Raw genomic sequence first — 18213 nt, 5'->3', positions numbered from 1 at the left:
TTTCGCAACATTTTTCATTGATTCTCTGGTTCCATTATTCGTTCCAAGCTAGATAGACAGTAACTTCCTTGATAAATAGGCTATGCTATCTTACACAAAAATAATAGCAAGATTAGACGACGTGTGAAGTATTCAACAATAATAATATAAATAGCAGTAAATAAAAAAGAAAGTGGCAATAAAAGCTTTTTAATCATACTTGAAACTTTCTTCATATCAAACATAATTCGCCGAAATAAGATCTGAATTACAAAGTAAATAATGTCATAAAGAAAACCCTTCAAAAATAACTTTTCTGATCATATACAAATAGTATGCCTGTTGATGCCTGTCGTGTTTTATGCTTCTAAAACATACAGGACTCTATTTCGTTCTTGAACGACCGCAGATTCTTGACAACGTGCAGCGTTTTCAGCCAAATATGAGACATACCTACAACCTTGGAAATAAACAATCTAGTTCTTAGCAACGTTTTGTTTTGTCTTTTTGAAACATTTTATTTTTTTCTTTCAACGTAAACTACATAGTAAAATGGCACAGCGATACAAAGTGTGCCTCAAATAATATGAATCTGCACTCCGGTCTATTCTGAGTGATCTTTCACTAGTTATCGACTTGAAGACAGTCTTTCTTACAACTAAAATAAATAAAATAAACTTAAATACATTGCTTGCAAATTATACATTGTATAATTTTGGTATCAGAAAACGCATCTTATAAAAATACTTCGGCTTATTTAGGAATACATTTGTATTTAGGTACATCAAAAGATATACGAATAACATCCGTAGTAGGTTTTAATAAATCATTCATTTTCTAACGACACGTTTATTAATTTAACATTAAAGATGTGTCCGTTTGGTGCGATTTTATCCACCTATGTTAACATCGTTCGTTGAAATCATTTGTCATACTGAATGAGCACCAGTTCATATTTTATTATGTTGCCAGCCACCTGTAAGAAAATAAACATTTCTATCAGTCGCATGCGATGGATAATAAAATAGATATAGGTGCCAATATAGCCTTAGAAGGATATTTTTCTTTCTAAGAGCAAAGACACAATCTTTTTTTCATTATAATATGTTTGAAAGACATGTTACATAGATCTAAATTTAAGCTGTATGGCACATGTCTTTGCCTTTTCTTGCAAAATGAAAGAAAAGAACAAATAAGCGTGACCTTGTTCACGATTTCTATGTTTTCTGTATTTGAAATTATTGAGACTTAAGTCTGTAATTTAGACTTTATTAACAAACACTAAAGTGTTAATAATGTCTTAATAATATTCAATAAATTGTACATCTAAAGACAAGAAAAAGAAAGAATTTAATTTAAGGACCAAGCACGTACCGCGTTTAGCCCTTAGCAATGTGATTAAAGTACTTTTATAATGATGCTTGACTGTAATAATTTAAAAATCCTGGTCTATACATAATACCTACCTCTAGTAATGTCTGTCTACTCAACCAAAAGAATCCCATCCCACTTAATGCCACAAAGTCGTGACTTAGTTGATTGTTGAGTCTCTTTATCTGTAACAAGATTTCACCTTTAGGTTTGGTTCCCATCAAAGACATTAGCGGAAAATATGCAGACATTTTGTTTCTTTCATCCGCAGTGTTAAAGATGTGAAGTTTCAACCACACCAACGCATGCAGATCGCCATCGGTGTGATCAAAGGTGATCGCGCCAGCGATGGCGATCTACATGCGTTGGTGTGGTTTAAGCATTATACACTCTATAAATATACTTTTGCAAAATAGCACGTACAATTTCGTAACAAACAGGACTATTCTCATCTCTCGTTCCCACCGCCAATAAAAACCCAACTAGTGAACGTCAAGTTTGTCCCGTACAAGTTCCTAAGGGGCCGTCCATAATTATTACGTCATTCTAAATGAGGGGGGGGGGGGTTGGTTTGCGAATGACGATAAATGATAGATAGGGGGGAGGGGGTGTTTCGAAATTGACGTCATTCTTATTTATTTATTTATTGTTCACGTACAATAAGATTATTTCTAAAAAGAAATTTCTTCCAGCACACCTAGTAAGTGAGGCTGCAAATGTGAGAGGCGGCTAAGGCACGTACAATACTAAAATAACTCATAATAAACATACATAATGCAANAAAAACGTAGTCATTTCGTAGTACAAACTTAAGTATCTGTATGGTGTGTAAATATTTCCTTTCTTGAAATAAAAGTGACTCATTTATGTGTGAACAAAATATTCGTATTAGGGTAACCACACATCAGAAAATTAATGAATAACTAGAAAAAGTGTCCCTACACAACTTATACCACGATTAAAAAAATTCAAGATAAAGTTGTACTGTTAAATACACTTGACATCAAATAAATCGCACCTCCCGCGACAAGCACAACCATTTAAAAGCCTAGTTCTAAACTTCGTTTCATTATAGGAAAGGTTTTTACCCCAAAAATGTGTCTTTAGAAGGATCCAGAGTCACTTCTTCAAAAAATAAGTAGTTTCGCTTGAGCCAACTTTTATGGCTATAAAACTGTTAAGTTGGGATTAATCGCTATCGATCTGTTAAAGAGGACACGTGAGATCATTATTTGGTTTTATAACCATAAAAAATGTTCTAAATGATCCCAGAGGTGAGCCCAAAGTGAGGTCTTTTTTCAAGTCACATTTATGGTAGGTATATGTTAATCGTTTATTAAATTAGATTTTCTTTGAGGATTTTTATTGGGCTTTCAAATAACACCAATATTGTTGGGGCACCATGATTGTGTCAGAAGAAAAATTTTTAAAGTTCGTGTCGCCGAAGGTGCGGTTTATTTGATGTTGAGTGTATTTCTATAGATAAAGCATAATAAAAAAAAGTATACTGATAAAAAATCACCATACAGGGCGATTTTCACTCAATCGTCGAATTCAACTCGGCTGGGCAGCGCCCGCCGGGAAGCTTCGCGATATTCTCACGTCCGAAATACCGCAGTGTCTTAAGATTGACCAGTGTGTGTTGCCACTGATGGTATACGGATCTGAAACGTGGTCGTTTACTATGGGCCTCATGAAGGCTCAAGGTCACCCAAAGGGCGATGGAGCGAGCTATGCTCGGAGTTTCCCTACGTGATCAAATCAGAAATGAGGAGATTCGTAGGAGAACCAAAGTGACTGACATAGCCCGCAGAATCGCTAAAATCAAGTGGCAGCTTGGCTGAGGACCATAGCTCGTAGAGCTGATGGCCGCTGGGGCAGGAAAGGTCTTGAGTGGCGACGACGAGCTGGAGGACGTAGCGTGGCCAGGCCTCCCACTGGACAGACGATTTGGTGAAGGTAGCGGGAGGTACCTGGATGCGAGCGGCACAGGACCGGCCATTGTGGAAATCCTTGGGGGAGGCCTTTGACCAGCAGTGGAGGTTTGGCTGAAACGAACGAACGATTCACTGCTATTGATTAATGAACCGCGGCAATAATCGATTTTGTTGTATCACAGCTCTAAATCTATTCCGTATCACACCATGCGTAGGCACTTTAAATAAAATAATTTTTACGTCGTATTTAATTAAAATTAAAATAATCAATAGACTCGGATTTATCTCAAAATACCTCTTAGGCAATCGTACAGAATCTAGGTATTCTCGTACTTATACTTTTGTTTTGAGTTTCCTAAAAAAATCGACAATGTGGTTAACATACACAAAATCATTACGGAGAATTTAAGAAGCAAGATATTTCTTTAAATCTAAATATATAAAAGGAGAAACTGACTGACTGACTGACAGATCAACGCACAGCCTAAACGGCTAAACGTAGGCACTTGAAATTTGGAAGGGACGTAGCTTAGGTACCGTAGAGGTGCACTAAGAAAGGAATTCCCGAAATTCCCACGGGAACGGAAATTAGCGGGAAAAACGGGATTCACGCGTACGAAGTCGCGGGCGGCCGCTAGTACTTTATAAAGCAATAATATTTGAATACAATTTGAAACTGCAAATTTTGTACATATTAATGCTGTAAATTATTTTTATTAAACAATGAGTTGGGCGGGATATTTCTCATGGAATTGTTTTTTAGCGTGTGTTTCGAGGGCTCACTTTACTAGAGCTTTTATTCTGTACTAGTAGAATATATAAACCCTGTACTCTCAGGGTAGCATTGTGGCTACTTCTGCTAAAATTAAAACCTTACCAAAGAAACTTAGTCTTAAGTTCCAATTTGTAGCATTAAAATAAAATTTGTGCACTGAAGAACTGAGGGCCCATCGTTTGATTAGATTTTCTTTATTTGCAGTAACTATCCAGAGCTCTTATTTTCGTATGTAGCCCTACGATTTACCTCCTAAATATTACCATTCATCAAAATCATCTTATTTGGTCAGATTCAGTAATTTCGTATTTGACATAGTTCATCTGAGGGACCACATTCGGCAGGTTGTAGCGTCCAACTTACAACACCTACAAATTTATCATTCTGGCTACATTTGTTTTAGAGGTCCTGCTAAATCTTTATGTATACGAAACCTTCGTTTTCCTCAGTGGCCTCTCGAAGGGAACGCACATTTGCAAATTATACATTGTGTAGTTTTGGTATCAGAAAACGCATCTTATAAAATACTTCGGCTTATTTAAATTCATTTGTATTTACATCAAAAGATATACGAATAACATCCGTAGGAGGTTTTAATAAATCATTCATTTTCTAACGACACGTTTATTTATTTAAAATTAAAGATGCGTCCGTTTGGTGCGATTTTATCCACCTATGTTATCGTCGTTCGTTGAAATCATTTGTCATACTGAATGAGCACCAGTTCATATTTTATTATGTTGCCAGCCACCTGTAAGAAAATAAACATTTCTATCAGTCGCATGCGATAGATAATAAAATAGATATAGGTGCCAATATAGCCTTAGAAGGATATTTTTCTTTCTAAGAGCAAAGACACAATCTTTTTTTTTCATTATAATATGTTTGAAAGACATGTTACATAGATCTAAATTTAAGCTGTATGGCACATGTATTTGCCTTTTCTTGCAAAATGAAAGAAAAGAACAAATAAGCGTGACCTTGTTCACGATTTCTATTTTTTCTTTATTTGAAATTATTGAGACTTAAGTCTGTAATTTAGACTTTATTAACAAACACTAAAGTGTTAATAATGTCTTAATAATATTCAATAAATTGTACATCTAAAGACAAGAAAAAGAAATAATTTAATTTAAGGACCAAGCACGTACCGCGTTTAGCCCTTAGCAATGTGATTAAAGTACTTTTATAATGATGCTTGACTGTAATAATTTAAAAATCCTGGTCTATACATAATACCTACCTCCAGTAATGTCTGTCTACTCAACCAAAAGAATCCCATCCCACTTAATGCCACAAAGTCGTGACTTAGTTGATTGTTGAGTCTCTTTATCTGTAACAAGATTTCACCTTTAGGTTTGGTTTCCATCAAAGACATTAGCGGAAAATATGCAGACATTTTGTTTCTTTCATCCTCACCGGTGTGATCAAAGGTGAGGCACAATTTCCTAACAGATTTTTATGCAAAAAAAAAGGAAATTTTTGACAGCAATCACTCAAATCTAATCTAATAATCTAATCTAGGATGGTCCATATCTGCACAGTTGATGCTCTTCCTTCGTCAAAAAAAACAGCAGCAGCTTCAGCTATATGTTTTTTTTTTACGTAAATCGATTAAGTTACTGATTCTGAGTCGCTCCTAAAAATTTGGACACTGATTGCAAATTCATCCTGTATATGGGACAGATCCTAGATTTCGGAATATTCTTATTACCTCAACATTATATCCTGAGTCCGGACATAGCCTAATGTATTCTAGAGCTGTTCTAGAATAAATATGGACGTCAGCAGCAGCCAGCACCACGCTGCATGCCCTGAAGAGGAGCCAGCCCAGAGATAAGAAGTAGTAGAAGTAGCTCATCAGTGATCCTCCAGTTTTGCTGAAAAGATGATAAGTGATTAGTAAAATACTTATGAATATTAAAAAATGCCGTATGGTTTCGGCAGAGTATAGACACAGAATAATAATAAGTACTACGTACAGAAGTTTTACTTCGCGAAGGTATTTAAAAAAATGTATGCTCAATGTCATTAACAATATGGTGTAATTTAGCCTGTCTCAAGAGTCAAGCACCATTTTGTTGACAAACGTCAGTGATCGGCACTGCGCCGAAGCTATAGGGCCGACTTCGGTAAAATGATGTGACGTGAGGTGCCAAACTGCGGAAAATGGCGGAGGAAATACATGATTTAGCATGAATTATCATGAATAATATTTTTATTTAAAAAAAAAAAAAACAAAAAAAAAAATAAAAAAAATAAATATTAACCACTTATTTACCTCTCTGTGTCTTGAGGCAACTTAAAAAAGTACATTCTGTGTTTTTATTATTATTTAGGCAGTTAAATACTGCACAGTATTTAGTACACCATTTTCTTTATTTTCTTCCATCATACACAAGAATACGCGTGCGTGAGTCAATGTTCGCTCGTATGTGAGGCCTTGTCGAATAGTATCCTGTAGGTGGGCCATCGTGCGTGTTTTGTTTTCGATGTAAACTCGCGGAGATGAACAGGCCTGGTATAGAGTGCGGCAAGCGCAGCGTAGAACGCCCATCCAAGGTGGACCAACGACCTCATAAAGTTAGCAGGAAGGCGCTGGATGCAGGTCGTTACCAACCGGTCAGTATGGAAATCATTAGGGGAGGCCTATCTTCAAAGCTGGACTACATCATGTGGCAGAAATGAGAATGATTGAGAGTAGATTAAGCCCCCTCTTCCTCAAGAGCTATTAAAAGGTTACTAAGGGACAAATCTGCGAACATCAAGCCTCCCCAACACATCGAGCCAGTGTGGGAGTTGTAGGCATAGTTTCACATTTATAATTAGTATGTACTTACTTTAGACCCAAGAATAATTGGAGGCAGATGAAGAAGAAGTTGTTAATATTTGACAGAAGAACCAGCGCGCCAATTTGTGCGTCCACCATACGCACTAGTGTAGCTTGGCGCACGTACGCCTCGCGAACGCGACGCCATTTTTGGTTGCGCACATATTTTGCTGTGCTGATCTGAAAAAAAAGTATCTAAATCTATAAAATAGCTACAGAGGGCAACTGAGTCACTGAACTCCACCGTTGACATGACAAACTACAGTGTAAAAAGACACAGTGGTGGATTATTGTACTTCCCTACCAGATTGTTATTGGGACCACAGTTAGAGAAGGAAAAATATTAAATCAGTCTTAATAGTTGCTAGTCAAAATTGATTTAGGGACAACAGTCTCGTAATTACTTATTGTAGAGACAACGGCACATTAAGCAGAATACTGTGAGATCTTAAGTCACTTGTAATAGAGGCGAATTTGCAGATAAAATGTATAATCTGATGCGCTATTGCTATACTTATATTATGCTACAACTTATGGTTCAAAATTCAATCAAAAAATGCTTCAAGTTTCAAAAACATTACCCTTTTCTCTTTGTCCACGTTTTCCTTTTTTACTAGCGAATTGACGTATAAATTTAATCTGTGGTAGCGTGAAGTGAGTCCCATGCTTATCAAAATTATTATTAGATCTTGAAAATTCCATAATATTGTTGCTATTTTGCTTATAAAAAATATCGGGATTGCAGTCCATAGGCTGTAAGTATCTAAAATTGCATTAATTTGTGATTTATTTTAGATATACAAAATAATCATTTCAAGCATTTTTCCCAAACTATTCTCAACAGTTCAATAAGTATGAAAAGTCTATCTGGTATATTTATCATAATGTCGAACAAAAGTTTTTAAATTAGGTTATAATACTTATTTAAAACTAACTAACTAGTCAACTAACATATTGAATTGAAAAAAATATCATATAAAGTACTTACCAGGTCTTATCAGAAATGCATGGGAATTTAAAATGTACTTATGTAAGTAATCCATTGGCAGAGTGTCAAAGCCTATGGCCATAAACATGCTTAGCAAATGTTCCACTGCAACAAGAATACAGTTTAGAACACAAAGAGGTATACATACTCGTAGATTAGTATTTTACCACCACCTGGCCTGGTGGTTACCTCACGGACCACTCAGCAAGAGATCACGGATTCCACTTGCTTAAATTGTACAGGACACAATTCAATCATTTTTGTCCATGTATAATGTTAAAATAATTGAAATACTCGTATGTTCATCAGTTTTCTGGTGACCACAGTGCATACACATTGCTTATTTTGGGACAAGGTGGCAATACGTAACATTTTTTCATAAAATTTATAATATTATCAAAAGTTGTAGGAAGACTTTGGATGCAGGTCGCTGCCAACCGGCCAATGGTCATCATTGGGGGAAACCTATGCTCAAAATTGAACGCTCTGTAGCTGAAATGATGATGACGAGTGATGCATACAGTAGGCATTATGAGGGAAACCTATGTTCAGCATTGTACGTTCTGTTTGTAGCTAAAAAGATGATGAAGATGGTGATTGGTGCAGACAGGTAGAGTAGGTATTATACATTACCAATAGAGCATATTGAGATGAAGCACGCTACAATAATGACTCTCCTTTGGATGGTAGCGTCGGGTGGACCCAGTGTAGCGTCCAACAACTCGGCTCTCTTCCAGTAGACGGAGAGTCTTCTCCACGAGGATATGAACTTCCAAGATAGAATGAGAGAGAGAAAACCATTGCCATAGAATATACTGCCAGAGAGTCTTGCCGTCAGGCCACCTGAAAAGAAATTAAAACCTCACAGCACAGCTAAAAAAACTATTTTGTACTTAATTACTCGAACAAATAAAGTAAAAAAAGTATTTATTAAAAAAATAAACACAGGTTACCAGGAATACCAGAACCCGTCCGTTGAAACACACAGATCTTGATTGCATCCATTTTTTTATGTCGTAGAATAACAAGGTGAGTCCTCCAGACTATGTAACACACGTTAATCATTCAAATGAATGGACGACGTGTGCACTATTATAACAATGTGGGCTTGTTCAATAAAAAAGTCTGTATATCATCTTGCATAATGTGGACGCACCTTTACAAACATAATAAGTAGGGTGAATACAACAACTTACGTCCATCGTCAACATGCTTAGCAACTCCAGTTAATATTTTTATGAGCGTCCAAATAGCAGCGGCTTCTATAGCTGTCAGCATTGAGAGTACAATGATAGCCCAAACCAAAGACATTTTATTCCCATATGTGGGAATCCCGACCCACTGGGCCACTGTAAATATGTGCGTCAAAGTGGGGAGGAACATCTGGAAACGAATAAATAAATATCGACATGTTTTATTTAAGCCAACGTACAATAGAAAGTTTCCAAGTGTTAATATAATGTTTCAAAGAATATTTAGCCCTAAAGACAAAAATAACATCAATACCTTACTATAGATCGTTTCATCCACGGAGACGCGCCCCACCATTCTTCCTCTAATGTTTGAGTGTTTTCGGTACACGCTAAATTATCCATGAGTGCACACGCACGCTACAATAATGACGCTCGAATTGCTCGGATCAAACTCCCCGTACCGCGCGCTTCCCTCGACCGAAATTGGTGGGGCGCGTTTTCGTGGATGAAACGATCTATAATAAATAGTCAAACCTACCAATATAAAAAAAGATTTAAAAAAAATCTATACTTACGTCTCGCTGTCGAAGTTCAATTTTTCTCGTATTTTTTCCTAAAGTAATTTTTGAGAATATTTTCAGTATTTCAGACTACGATTAGCTTTCATTTGTTTCCTCCGTGGATGAGGATTCCGGGTGAAGCTCGCTTCCACCTTCGTCCTGATCATCACTTACCATCAGGTGAGATACAGGCCAAGAGCTTCCTCGTTGTTGAAAAAAAAAATATCTCTGTAAAACACTAGTACTTATTTTGAAAAATAAAAGTTATATCACTAATTGGGCTCAATCATGCATGCACTGTCACATCTGATCTTGTTTATTCTATAACTGCTCATGGTTTGCGTGAGGGTATATTTGTTTGTGACAAGCTACTATCAAACATTTTGATGAATAACACGTCTTTGTTCACTACGTGTCGATTATATTAATCATAGAGACTACAAATGTTTGGAAGGGTTTTATCCACAAACATAAACACGCTTTATTATTTATGTGCTAAGTATTGTGATTCATAAACGGCATCATTATGTGGCATTTAAAGGTAAACAAGTCAAGTGACAAGTGAGTCAGCATTTCTTTTTACGTAGCTAGCCCTTGCCCACGGCTTTGCTCGCATTTTAGTAATAAATATTCTAAGTTATTCAACAATAATGTGCCATTCTGAGGTGAAATTGTGTAAATCAATCGTAATCGTTTGACAGTTCATATCGTACGATAAAGTCAGTTAAACAAAGCGTTTGACAGAACAATCGTACGATATGAACTGTCAAATTATTACGATTGCTTTACACAATTCCACCTCTGATGTTGAAATATTTTTTGGAATCGATCCAGCAGTTTTTAAGATGGCTCGTTGCAAACATACAAAAATACAAATCTTTCCTAATTAATAATTTTACTATGCTAAGACTATGACTAGCCTATGCCCGCGAATTTACTTGCGTACTTTAACTATTTAACTAGCCCGTATTAACAAACGATGTTTGCTTATATGAAGCAGAAAATCGAATGCACAGCGTTGAATAGAGTTCTGTGATTGGTGTGTATGTCACCCTGTGCGTGTACGCGCACTGTGAGACCTCATAGTAATGTTTACCATACCATACCATAACCATAAACATGTTAACTTAAAAAACTATGTATAATTTGAATTAGGTACCTTTGGAAGCCGATATTATGATTTCCCGAAGTACCGGTAGAGCAAGCTATATTTGGAACGTGTAGTGAACGTGCCTTGAAACTTCAAGGCATATTGAAATAATAAACAATATGTGACACAAACGTGATGTCTGACATAAAGGTTATTAGTACAGTCAGTGTCAAATAATTCCTAACACCCAAAGTGGCCAAAAAGTTGACAACACAACCAGGGATGTTTCCTGGGTAAAAAAGCAAGAGTTTTAATTAGTTCGTCAGTTAGCTTATCAAAAAATACTCGACACGTATTTTTCACTTTTTCAAACTAATGAAAATGTAAAGAGATAAAGCGTGTCAAAGTTCTAAAGAAAAGGCCCGTGACGTCAATGAGTGCTTAAAAGTGCAGCACTTTGTGACGTCGCGCGGAACTTCAACATACTATAACTTTGTAATTATTTGTTTGATTGACAATTAAAAATATACGTGTCCAATTTTTTTTTAGGAAACTAGCCTATTGCAACCAACGTTTTGCGAACTTATTGGCTACTTTGTCACTAGCTATTTGACGCTGACTGTACCAGCACGCCGCTCCAACTAAAACTAAAATGGAAGTAAAGCTAAATACCTGCATGAAATCCATTAGTTTTGTTTACTTAATATGCTAACCACCTATTTGACTGAAGCATTGACATGTACATTAATATTTATTCGTAATGGGGTCGAATTACTATCGTTACAATCAGTAACAAGTTTTGTTAAACTATTCACATTACACAGGGTGTCCCATAAGGGCCTAAATAATACATCGTGATTTTTGTGTGAGTTTTATGAAGGACTAGCGGCCGCCCGCGACTTCGTCCGCGTGGAGCCGTGGATCCCGTTTTACCCCCTTATGGGTGGAGTTTCGTTAAATCCTTTCGTAGCGGATGCCTACGTCATAACATCTACCTGCAACTGCATGCCAAATTTCAGCCCGATCCGTCCAGTAGTTTGGGCTGTGCGTTGATAGATCACTATGTCAGTCAGTCAGTCAGTCAGTCAGTCTTTTTTAAGTTTTATATATATGTCTATATTGTTGACGTTAAAAAAACAAATATGATTTGAGAACCTCCCCTTGTTTGAAGTCGGTTAAAACAAGCAGTATTGTTCTTATTTGACGTGGTACAGTCAGTGACAAATAGTTCGTGACACCCAAAGTAGCTAATAAGTTCGTAACACGAGTTTCTTACAATAAATAGAATAACGCACATATTCACAAACATTACTATGAGGTATCACAGAGCTCTATTCAACACTTTGCGTTCAATTTTCTGCTTCACTTAAGCAAGCATCGTTTGTGAATACGGGCGTAAGGTTGTTTTGTTGTCAACTTTTTGGCCACTTTTGGTGTCATAAAAAATGAAAAACTTCATAAAAAAATAATATTTTCTTCTTATCACAAAAAAAAACATAATAAAGGGTTAACCTAATCATACCAAATCAATGTATCATATTATTATTATTATTTAATGACTATTGTTTTTACTGTAGACCAGTAGAATTGCTTGGGATGTCCGAAGAACCTTTGTCGTCAAACTGGATAAGTACCAGCTCGTACGTGACTACTGCCGCTGCCATCTGCGTACAATGTTATCATGTTATCATCGTCATTTCAGCCATAGGACGTCCACTGCTGACGTGCTGTGTGCCTGTGCTACCTATACAGGGTGTCCCAAAAAGTAGTGTCAAGCCGAAGCCCAGAGTTAAAGCATCTTAGTAATGCTTCCGTAGCCGGTATTCCGGTAGGGCTACCGGAATCACCGCGACTTTTTATAGTTTTCGAAACATACATGGGGGTGATTCGGATAGCCCTAGTGATGCTCTACCTCTGGGCTTCGGCTTGACACTACTTTTTGGGACACCCTGTATAAGGTCGTTAGTACACCTTGTGGGTGGACGCCACACACTGCACTTTCTGGTACGTGACATCCATCCTCTCCAGAAACTCGCTGCCATATCGGCAGTCAGTTCTGCGTACTATGTTCCCTGCCCATTGCCTCTTCTTTTTCTTTTTCCTTCGGCCTGATCATCACTTTTTATCAGGTGAAATGCAGGCCAAGATGTTAAAAAAATCTTACTTTTACTTACCCGCAAAAGTATATTTTTTTCTATGGAAAAAAATCCAACTCCTGTCAAAGCAACATAGTCCTTATTCAGCTGGTTCTGAAGCCTCTCTATCTGTAAGTATCGTAAATAACAACTAATTACAACATTGGATGCAATGTTACAAAATGTATGTCGAATATCTGGCCAAGGCCCACAACCGATCTAAGTACATGGTGTATTGAATACAGGACTATAACTTGGCGCCAATATACCCATTACCCAATGTGTAGCGCCGGCGTTAGGAGAGAATTGGAATTGGCTAGAGTGTTGGACTTTGAACTCCTATGTTCTTCTGATTCATTTCGTTGCGGATCCAATGACAGTTTCTCCTTCCCCGGGACAAACTTGGCCTTCATTGGTTGGCCAAACTGTAGATCCTGGTTACACAGGAGATACAACGGTGGGAACGAGAGGTGGAAATAATCCCATATACTCGTGATGATTGTTGGACAATGGAGCCAGCAACAGATTTAGTACCTCTACATTATAGTGTTTCGAATTGCAGCTATGAAGGTACTGCAGTGCGTGTCTGGAATGGACATGGACGTCGGCCGCAGCCAGGACCATCCATGTGAACCTGATGACCAGCCATAGTGACGAAACTAGGTAATAGACCAGCTTGAGCGTGGATGTGCTTGATAGACCTTCCCTGCGAAAAAAAATCGCGGGGCATCATTAAATTGGTTATTAACTTAGGCTTTTTTCTGACTTGTCGGCGCGGCAGCGGCACGACATGGCTGCACGCTCGGCTTACGCGGTAGCGAAAGCTTACCGAGAGCCTATAAAATTCAATGGAGCCGCGCCCTTAATTTCATAGCAACGAAAAATAGTGTCTTAAAAAGGAGTAGACATGAAACAAAAGGGTTGATTCTACTTATTACTTTTCCTACAAGTCTAATATCAAATTCTCAAAACAACTTCACCAAACTAAGTTACTGATTTGATTGCTGATGAAAAGGATGTGATTTCTTTTTATTTGAACTTCGGTCCCTTAGGGATGGTTGTTTTATTTGAGCAGTAGAATCGATCCTTTTTGATCAAGTATATAAATAGCACACTGCATAATAGGGTGTATTACATTTTTAACTTACGTTATCCCCAGAAACAATTGTAAGCAAATAAAGTAGAAATTTCCAAAAGAAGTGAGTAGTATAATTTCTCCCAAAGCTTCATCCAGCTTTCGAACCAACGCGGCCTGCTTCACGTAAGCTTCTCTGATCTTACGCCAGGAGTATACTCGGACGACTTCTGCTTTCTGAAATGTTTCTTTACTTAGTTTTTACAATAATAGAAGTAACCATCAACTACCAAACAAAACATTTGAAACGGTATTAACCGATCGGGGAAGTTATCAGACTTGTGATCTAACTAAGGAATGATCTGATTCAAGCCCGGTGCCGTTAGTAAACCCACTCGTACTTATTTAGCTTAGTATTAGGTATTAACGGGAATGTATTACTTAAGTACACAAATTACTAATACCTATTATTTTAAAAATATTCATATTTTTATTAGTACGCAAAAGAGAAAAACGACTAAGTTACAGAAAAATAATTAAAACAGTTAAGTACCGATTTACCATGTTTTCTTGCCCAATTTTGTTTTCTGCTACGCAGACGCTGGCTACGTATTTGTTTAGTCTGCTGTATCTCGAGCTGAGCCCCATACATATCAAAATGACCAGTGTATCTTGAAAGTTCCACAGTATTGTCGCTATATTGCTGATGAATAGCAGTGGCACGGCGAACCACACTGAATAGTCATCTAAAAAAAATCATCATCATCATAATTTCAGCCACGGGACGTGTCGTCCACTGCTGAACATAGACCTCCAATGACTTCCAGATGTTGGTAGCAGCCTGCATCTAAAAAAATATTTTGAAGTTATTTAATCATTGCACACTCAACAAATTCTTGGTATGATTTCAATGCAAAAACTACGCACTTATGGTTGTTGCCATTTTATTTCACGAGATATTTTAATCTAACATTATTTAAGTCACATCTGACCCATATAATCGACCTACCAATGCATCCCAGCTGTAGAGGTGGGATGCATCGGTCATGAGCTGGGAGCTGAAACCTTCGTAGAAACATTAGCAAAAAGATTCCTATGTAACAAATACAAACACATTTGAATATTAAACTATGTATTTACTCCACTATAACCTACCTCTTAAAAACAGGAAGCCATGCGATCTCGCAGTATAGCGTCTCAAAATGAGGTGGGACGGGCAATCAAAACCGATCAATGCTATAATACTTATCAGGTGTTCAACTGAAAAGGACAGAAAAGTTGAAACCACGAAACGACAGAAAAAGAGTACTGTACTCACAGGGCTAAAGAATTGGGTATGGATTGCTTTTTCTCTATGAGTCACACTGTTACTGGCTAAAGTGTGACAGGTTGGGAAGATATTTAAACCAATGTCCCAACGAGTAACAGTGTTATTCCTTTGGGCGTGACTTGTTGGGAAAAAACGGTTATATGTATGGAGTTTGACATACTTTTTTTTTATCCACAACGAGGAAGCTCTTGGCCTGTATCTCACCTGATGGTAAGTGTCGATCAAGCCGAAGGTGGAAGCGAGCTTCACCCGGAATCCTCAACCACGGAGGAACTGGTTATCTTACCTCTAACTGCCGGAACACAATAATGCTGTTAACATTGTTGTTATGGCGACAGACTTAGGTAAGATGGTGGTAGCTAGCCAGGCGGACTTAGAACAAGCCCTACCACCAACCAAACCGAACAGAAAAATCTGTCCCCACTGGGAATCGAACCCGGGACCTCTGCGTCTGAAGCAGGTTGCAAGCTGGTCTTACCACTAGACCACAGAGGCACTTTTGACGTTTATTACAGTTAAAGTAAGGTAGAAAAACCCTTGGATCTATTAATTATGTCCTTACAAGTAGATAAAACCGCCATGATACTCATAGCGGTAATCATTCGCGTCCTTATCTTCTGGTCTGGAGCTGTGTTGATAGCCACCGCTCGTTCGATCGACATCCAGTAGCTTGATAAAGTATTCCAATTCAATGATAACCGTGAACATAATATTTGCGAAGCGATTACAGTTGAGTAGAACATTGTTCCGGAAAGTCTGGCTGTAACGCTGCCTGAAAAAGAATAGCTAGTTCAATATTTTTGGATTACTCGTAAATCCATCGAATTATAACTGCAATCGAGGGTGCTATAGTTTATTTTATATTTTGATACCCATTAGATGCTAAGATTTCATTGTGTTTAGTCATAGCGCGCCTTATTAGTGCGTAGGGTACACAAGTTTTGAAGGGGTTCCAGAGATAATATTTCTAATGCATATTTTTGTGAGACGCCGAAGTTAAGTGGTGACCACAGACTGAAAGACGTAATGTGGACAAGGCATCCCCTCGTTAACCCAAAAATCTGGTGAAGATTTGTAAAGTGCCTGGAAGTCCGTGTGGAATCAGTTGTCTAGCAATGGTGATTCAGGTTGAAATGGTAAGGAAGGTCTTTCTTCTCTAAGATCTAGAGTGAATGGGATTGTTCTTTTTTCGAAATACTCACGATGCCCCGCAGTGTCCACGGCCCATCCAGCTAACGCTTTTATTACCTTCCAAATGGCAGCTATCTCTATGATCAATAGAGTTCCAAGCAGAATTATAGCCCACAAATTCCACCACCGAGAGCCTTTACTCATCACCCCGAAAAGCCGAGCCCAGAGGAAGGTTTTAGACATGGTGTTGAGGAAAGTCTGAAAAACAAGAGACAATCATAGATGCTAGTATTATTCCCTTTTTTTATCATGGGAATTTAAGTATGTTTTCCGACACCATCAATCTCAAAATCAAATCAAATAAGTGCAGGCAGATACGAGTACATTGGGGAATGGTTGATGGATTATTAATATTAAGATTTTGCAGGTTTACGTCGTTATTCGTTTGTAAATCAAATCGTAATACTTACTTACATCATGATAAGGTTGATCTGGCAAAATCAATTTATTCTGACTAGTGTTTTTATTTGCCGACATTTCTTGACTTATTTATTATTTTACTAATATTTTAAAGTTTATATTATTTTTTATATTGTCACGAGGATAAGTAGAAATTCGATTTTCGTACGATGGAAAAATATCTTTCAATAACAGAACCAGTTCTGAACACTACAATATACACAAAACACACAGGCACAAAACATTCTCTGTCGAAGAATGAAATTAACGATTGGCTTTCCATGTTATCAATGAATCACTAAACTTTATTTCAATATTCTGCCACCTAAACAACAAAACCGTCGCTTCAATTACCCTGACTATGCTATTATAGTGGGGCTACATATTTGCATGTCCAGTGTAACTAGGACTGAACCGCGATACCTAGGGCCAGAGCACGTGAACGCCAGACCTTCGTTATTTTATAAAAGCTGAAAGTTTATCAGCGCATGCTCCCAACACAGGCAAGAACGATGGACTATCATGAAGTTAGAATTATCGTGGCTTTGGTAGCTACCTAAAAATGCTTGTCAGGCGAGAGGTTGTAACGGTTATACAGGGTGGAAACGATAAGTGATCTCACTCGATTATTTCTAAACTATACAAGATATCAAAAAACTAGTTACTGATCCTGAAAGTGCTTCATGAGCTCTATCAAATGGTATTAATAATAGGTTTCTGAATAAACTGGTTCTATCCGAAAATTCAATGTTTCCAGCTTCCATACATTTGGTAAAGTCACATTATTTTAAAAACTACACATGATATCGTAAAACTAATTACTGATTCTAAAAGTGCTTTACAAGCTCTATCCAATGGTATCAATATTAGGTTACAGAATAAACGGGATCTATCAAAAAATTCAATGTTCCCGTCTTCCATACATTTAGTACTACCACAGTCATGACACTCATCTCTTGACAATATTATAGCAAGTAAAGCCTAAAACTAATGTTTTCCATGAATAATTTTAAAGAAGAATACAATTTACGAGTTTATTTTAAGAGTTTATTATTCAATAAAAAAACACACTTCCAATATTGTGTGTCTGGCATACATTTAGTATGGAAGCTGGAAACATTGAATTTTCAGATAGATCCAGTTTATTCTGTAACCTATTATTGGTACCGTTTGAAAGAGCTCATGAAGCACTTTCAGGATCAGTAACCAGTTTTTCAATATCTTGTATAGTTTAGAAATAATCGAGTGAGATCACTTAACGTTTCCACCCTGTAGATCGTTTCATCCTCGAAGAGGCGCCCCACCATTCTTCCGCTAATGTGTGTAACTCAAAGTGTTATCGGTACACGCTAAATTATAC

At 37.3% G+C, this 18213-nt stretch overlaps 2 protein-coding genes across 2 annotated transcripts; both read right to left on the bottom strand.

Annotated features, from left to right (window-relative positions):
- Positions 1-4700: 4700 nt before the first annotated feature.
- On the bottom strand, positions 4701-9731 carry LOC114366410 (gustatory receptor for sugar taste 64a). The gene is made up of 9 exons (XM_028323279.1): positions 9649-9731; positions 9077-9263; positions 8514-8723; positions 7881-7985; positions 7474-7655; positions 6903-7072; positions 5777-5942; positions 5306-5395; positions 4701-4813 (listed from the first exon to the last, which is right to left on the bottom strand). Exons 2-9 carry the CDS (start codon positions 9261-9263, stop codon positions 4760-4762), a joined length of 1164 nt encoding a protein of 387 aa, XP_028179080.1. The 5' UTR covers positions 9649-9731; the 3' UTR covers positions 4701-4759.
- Positions 9732-12291: 2560 nt separating this feature from the next.
- LOC114366394 (gustatory receptor 5a for trehalose-like) lies at positions 12292-17002 on the bottom strand. The gene is made up of 9 exons (XM_028323258.1): positions 16869-17002; positions 16466-16652; positions 15826-16035; positions 15089-15193; positions 14495-14679; positions 14007-14170; positions 13393-13564; positions 12898-12987; positions 12292-12387 (listed from the first exon to the last, which is right to left on the bottom strand). The coding sequence occupies exons 1-9, from the start codon at positions 16929-16931 to the stop codon at positions 12292-12294; spliced, it is 1272 nt and encodes a 423-aa protein (XP_028179059.1). The 5' UTR covers positions 16932-17002.
- Positions 17003-18213: the final 1211 nt, after the last annotated feature.

This window comes from Ostrinia furnacalis, unplaced genomic scaffold (assembly GCF_004193835.3).
Source record: "Ostrinia furnacalis isolate ACB-3 unplaced genomic scaffold, ASM419383v2 OfSCF0631, whole genome shotgun sequence".
Classification (NCBI taxonomy): domain Eukaryota; kingdom Metazoa; phylum Arthropoda; class Insecta; order Lepidoptera; family Crambidae; genus Ostrinia; species Ostrinia furnacalis.
The sequence above is the reverse complement of the archived record's forward strand: the minus strand, read 5'-3'. Positions and strand labels throughout refer to the sequence as shown.

Excerpts from the sequence above, each read along its gene's own strand:
- LOC114366410 (XM_028323279.1), bottom strand. The coding sequence starts at position 9,263 with ATGTTCCTCCCCACTTTGACGCACATATTTACAGTGGCCCAGTGGGTC. Across the intron at positions 5,396-5,776 it reads ACTCAGGATATAATGTTGAG|ATAAAGAGACTCAACAATCA; the intron begins GTAATAAGAATA and ends ATCTTGTTACAG. Across the intron at positions 4,814-5,305 it reads GTAGACAGACATTACTGGAG|GTGGCTGGCAACATAATAAA; the intron begins GTAGGTATTATG and ends ATTTTCTTACAG.
- LOC114366394 (XM_028323258.1), bottom strand. The coding sequence starts at position 16,931 with ATGTCGGCAAATAAAAACACTAGTCAGAATAAATTGATTTTGCCAGAT. Across the intron at positions 14,171-14,494 it reads AAATTGGGCAAGAAAACATG|AAAGCAGAAGTCGTCCGAGT; the intron begins GTAAATCGGTAC and ends GAAACATTTCAG. Across the intron at positions 13,565-14,006 it reads CAATTGTTTCTGGGGATAAC|GGAAGGTCTATCAAGCACAT; the intron begins GTAAGTTAAAAA and ends TTTTTTTCGCAG.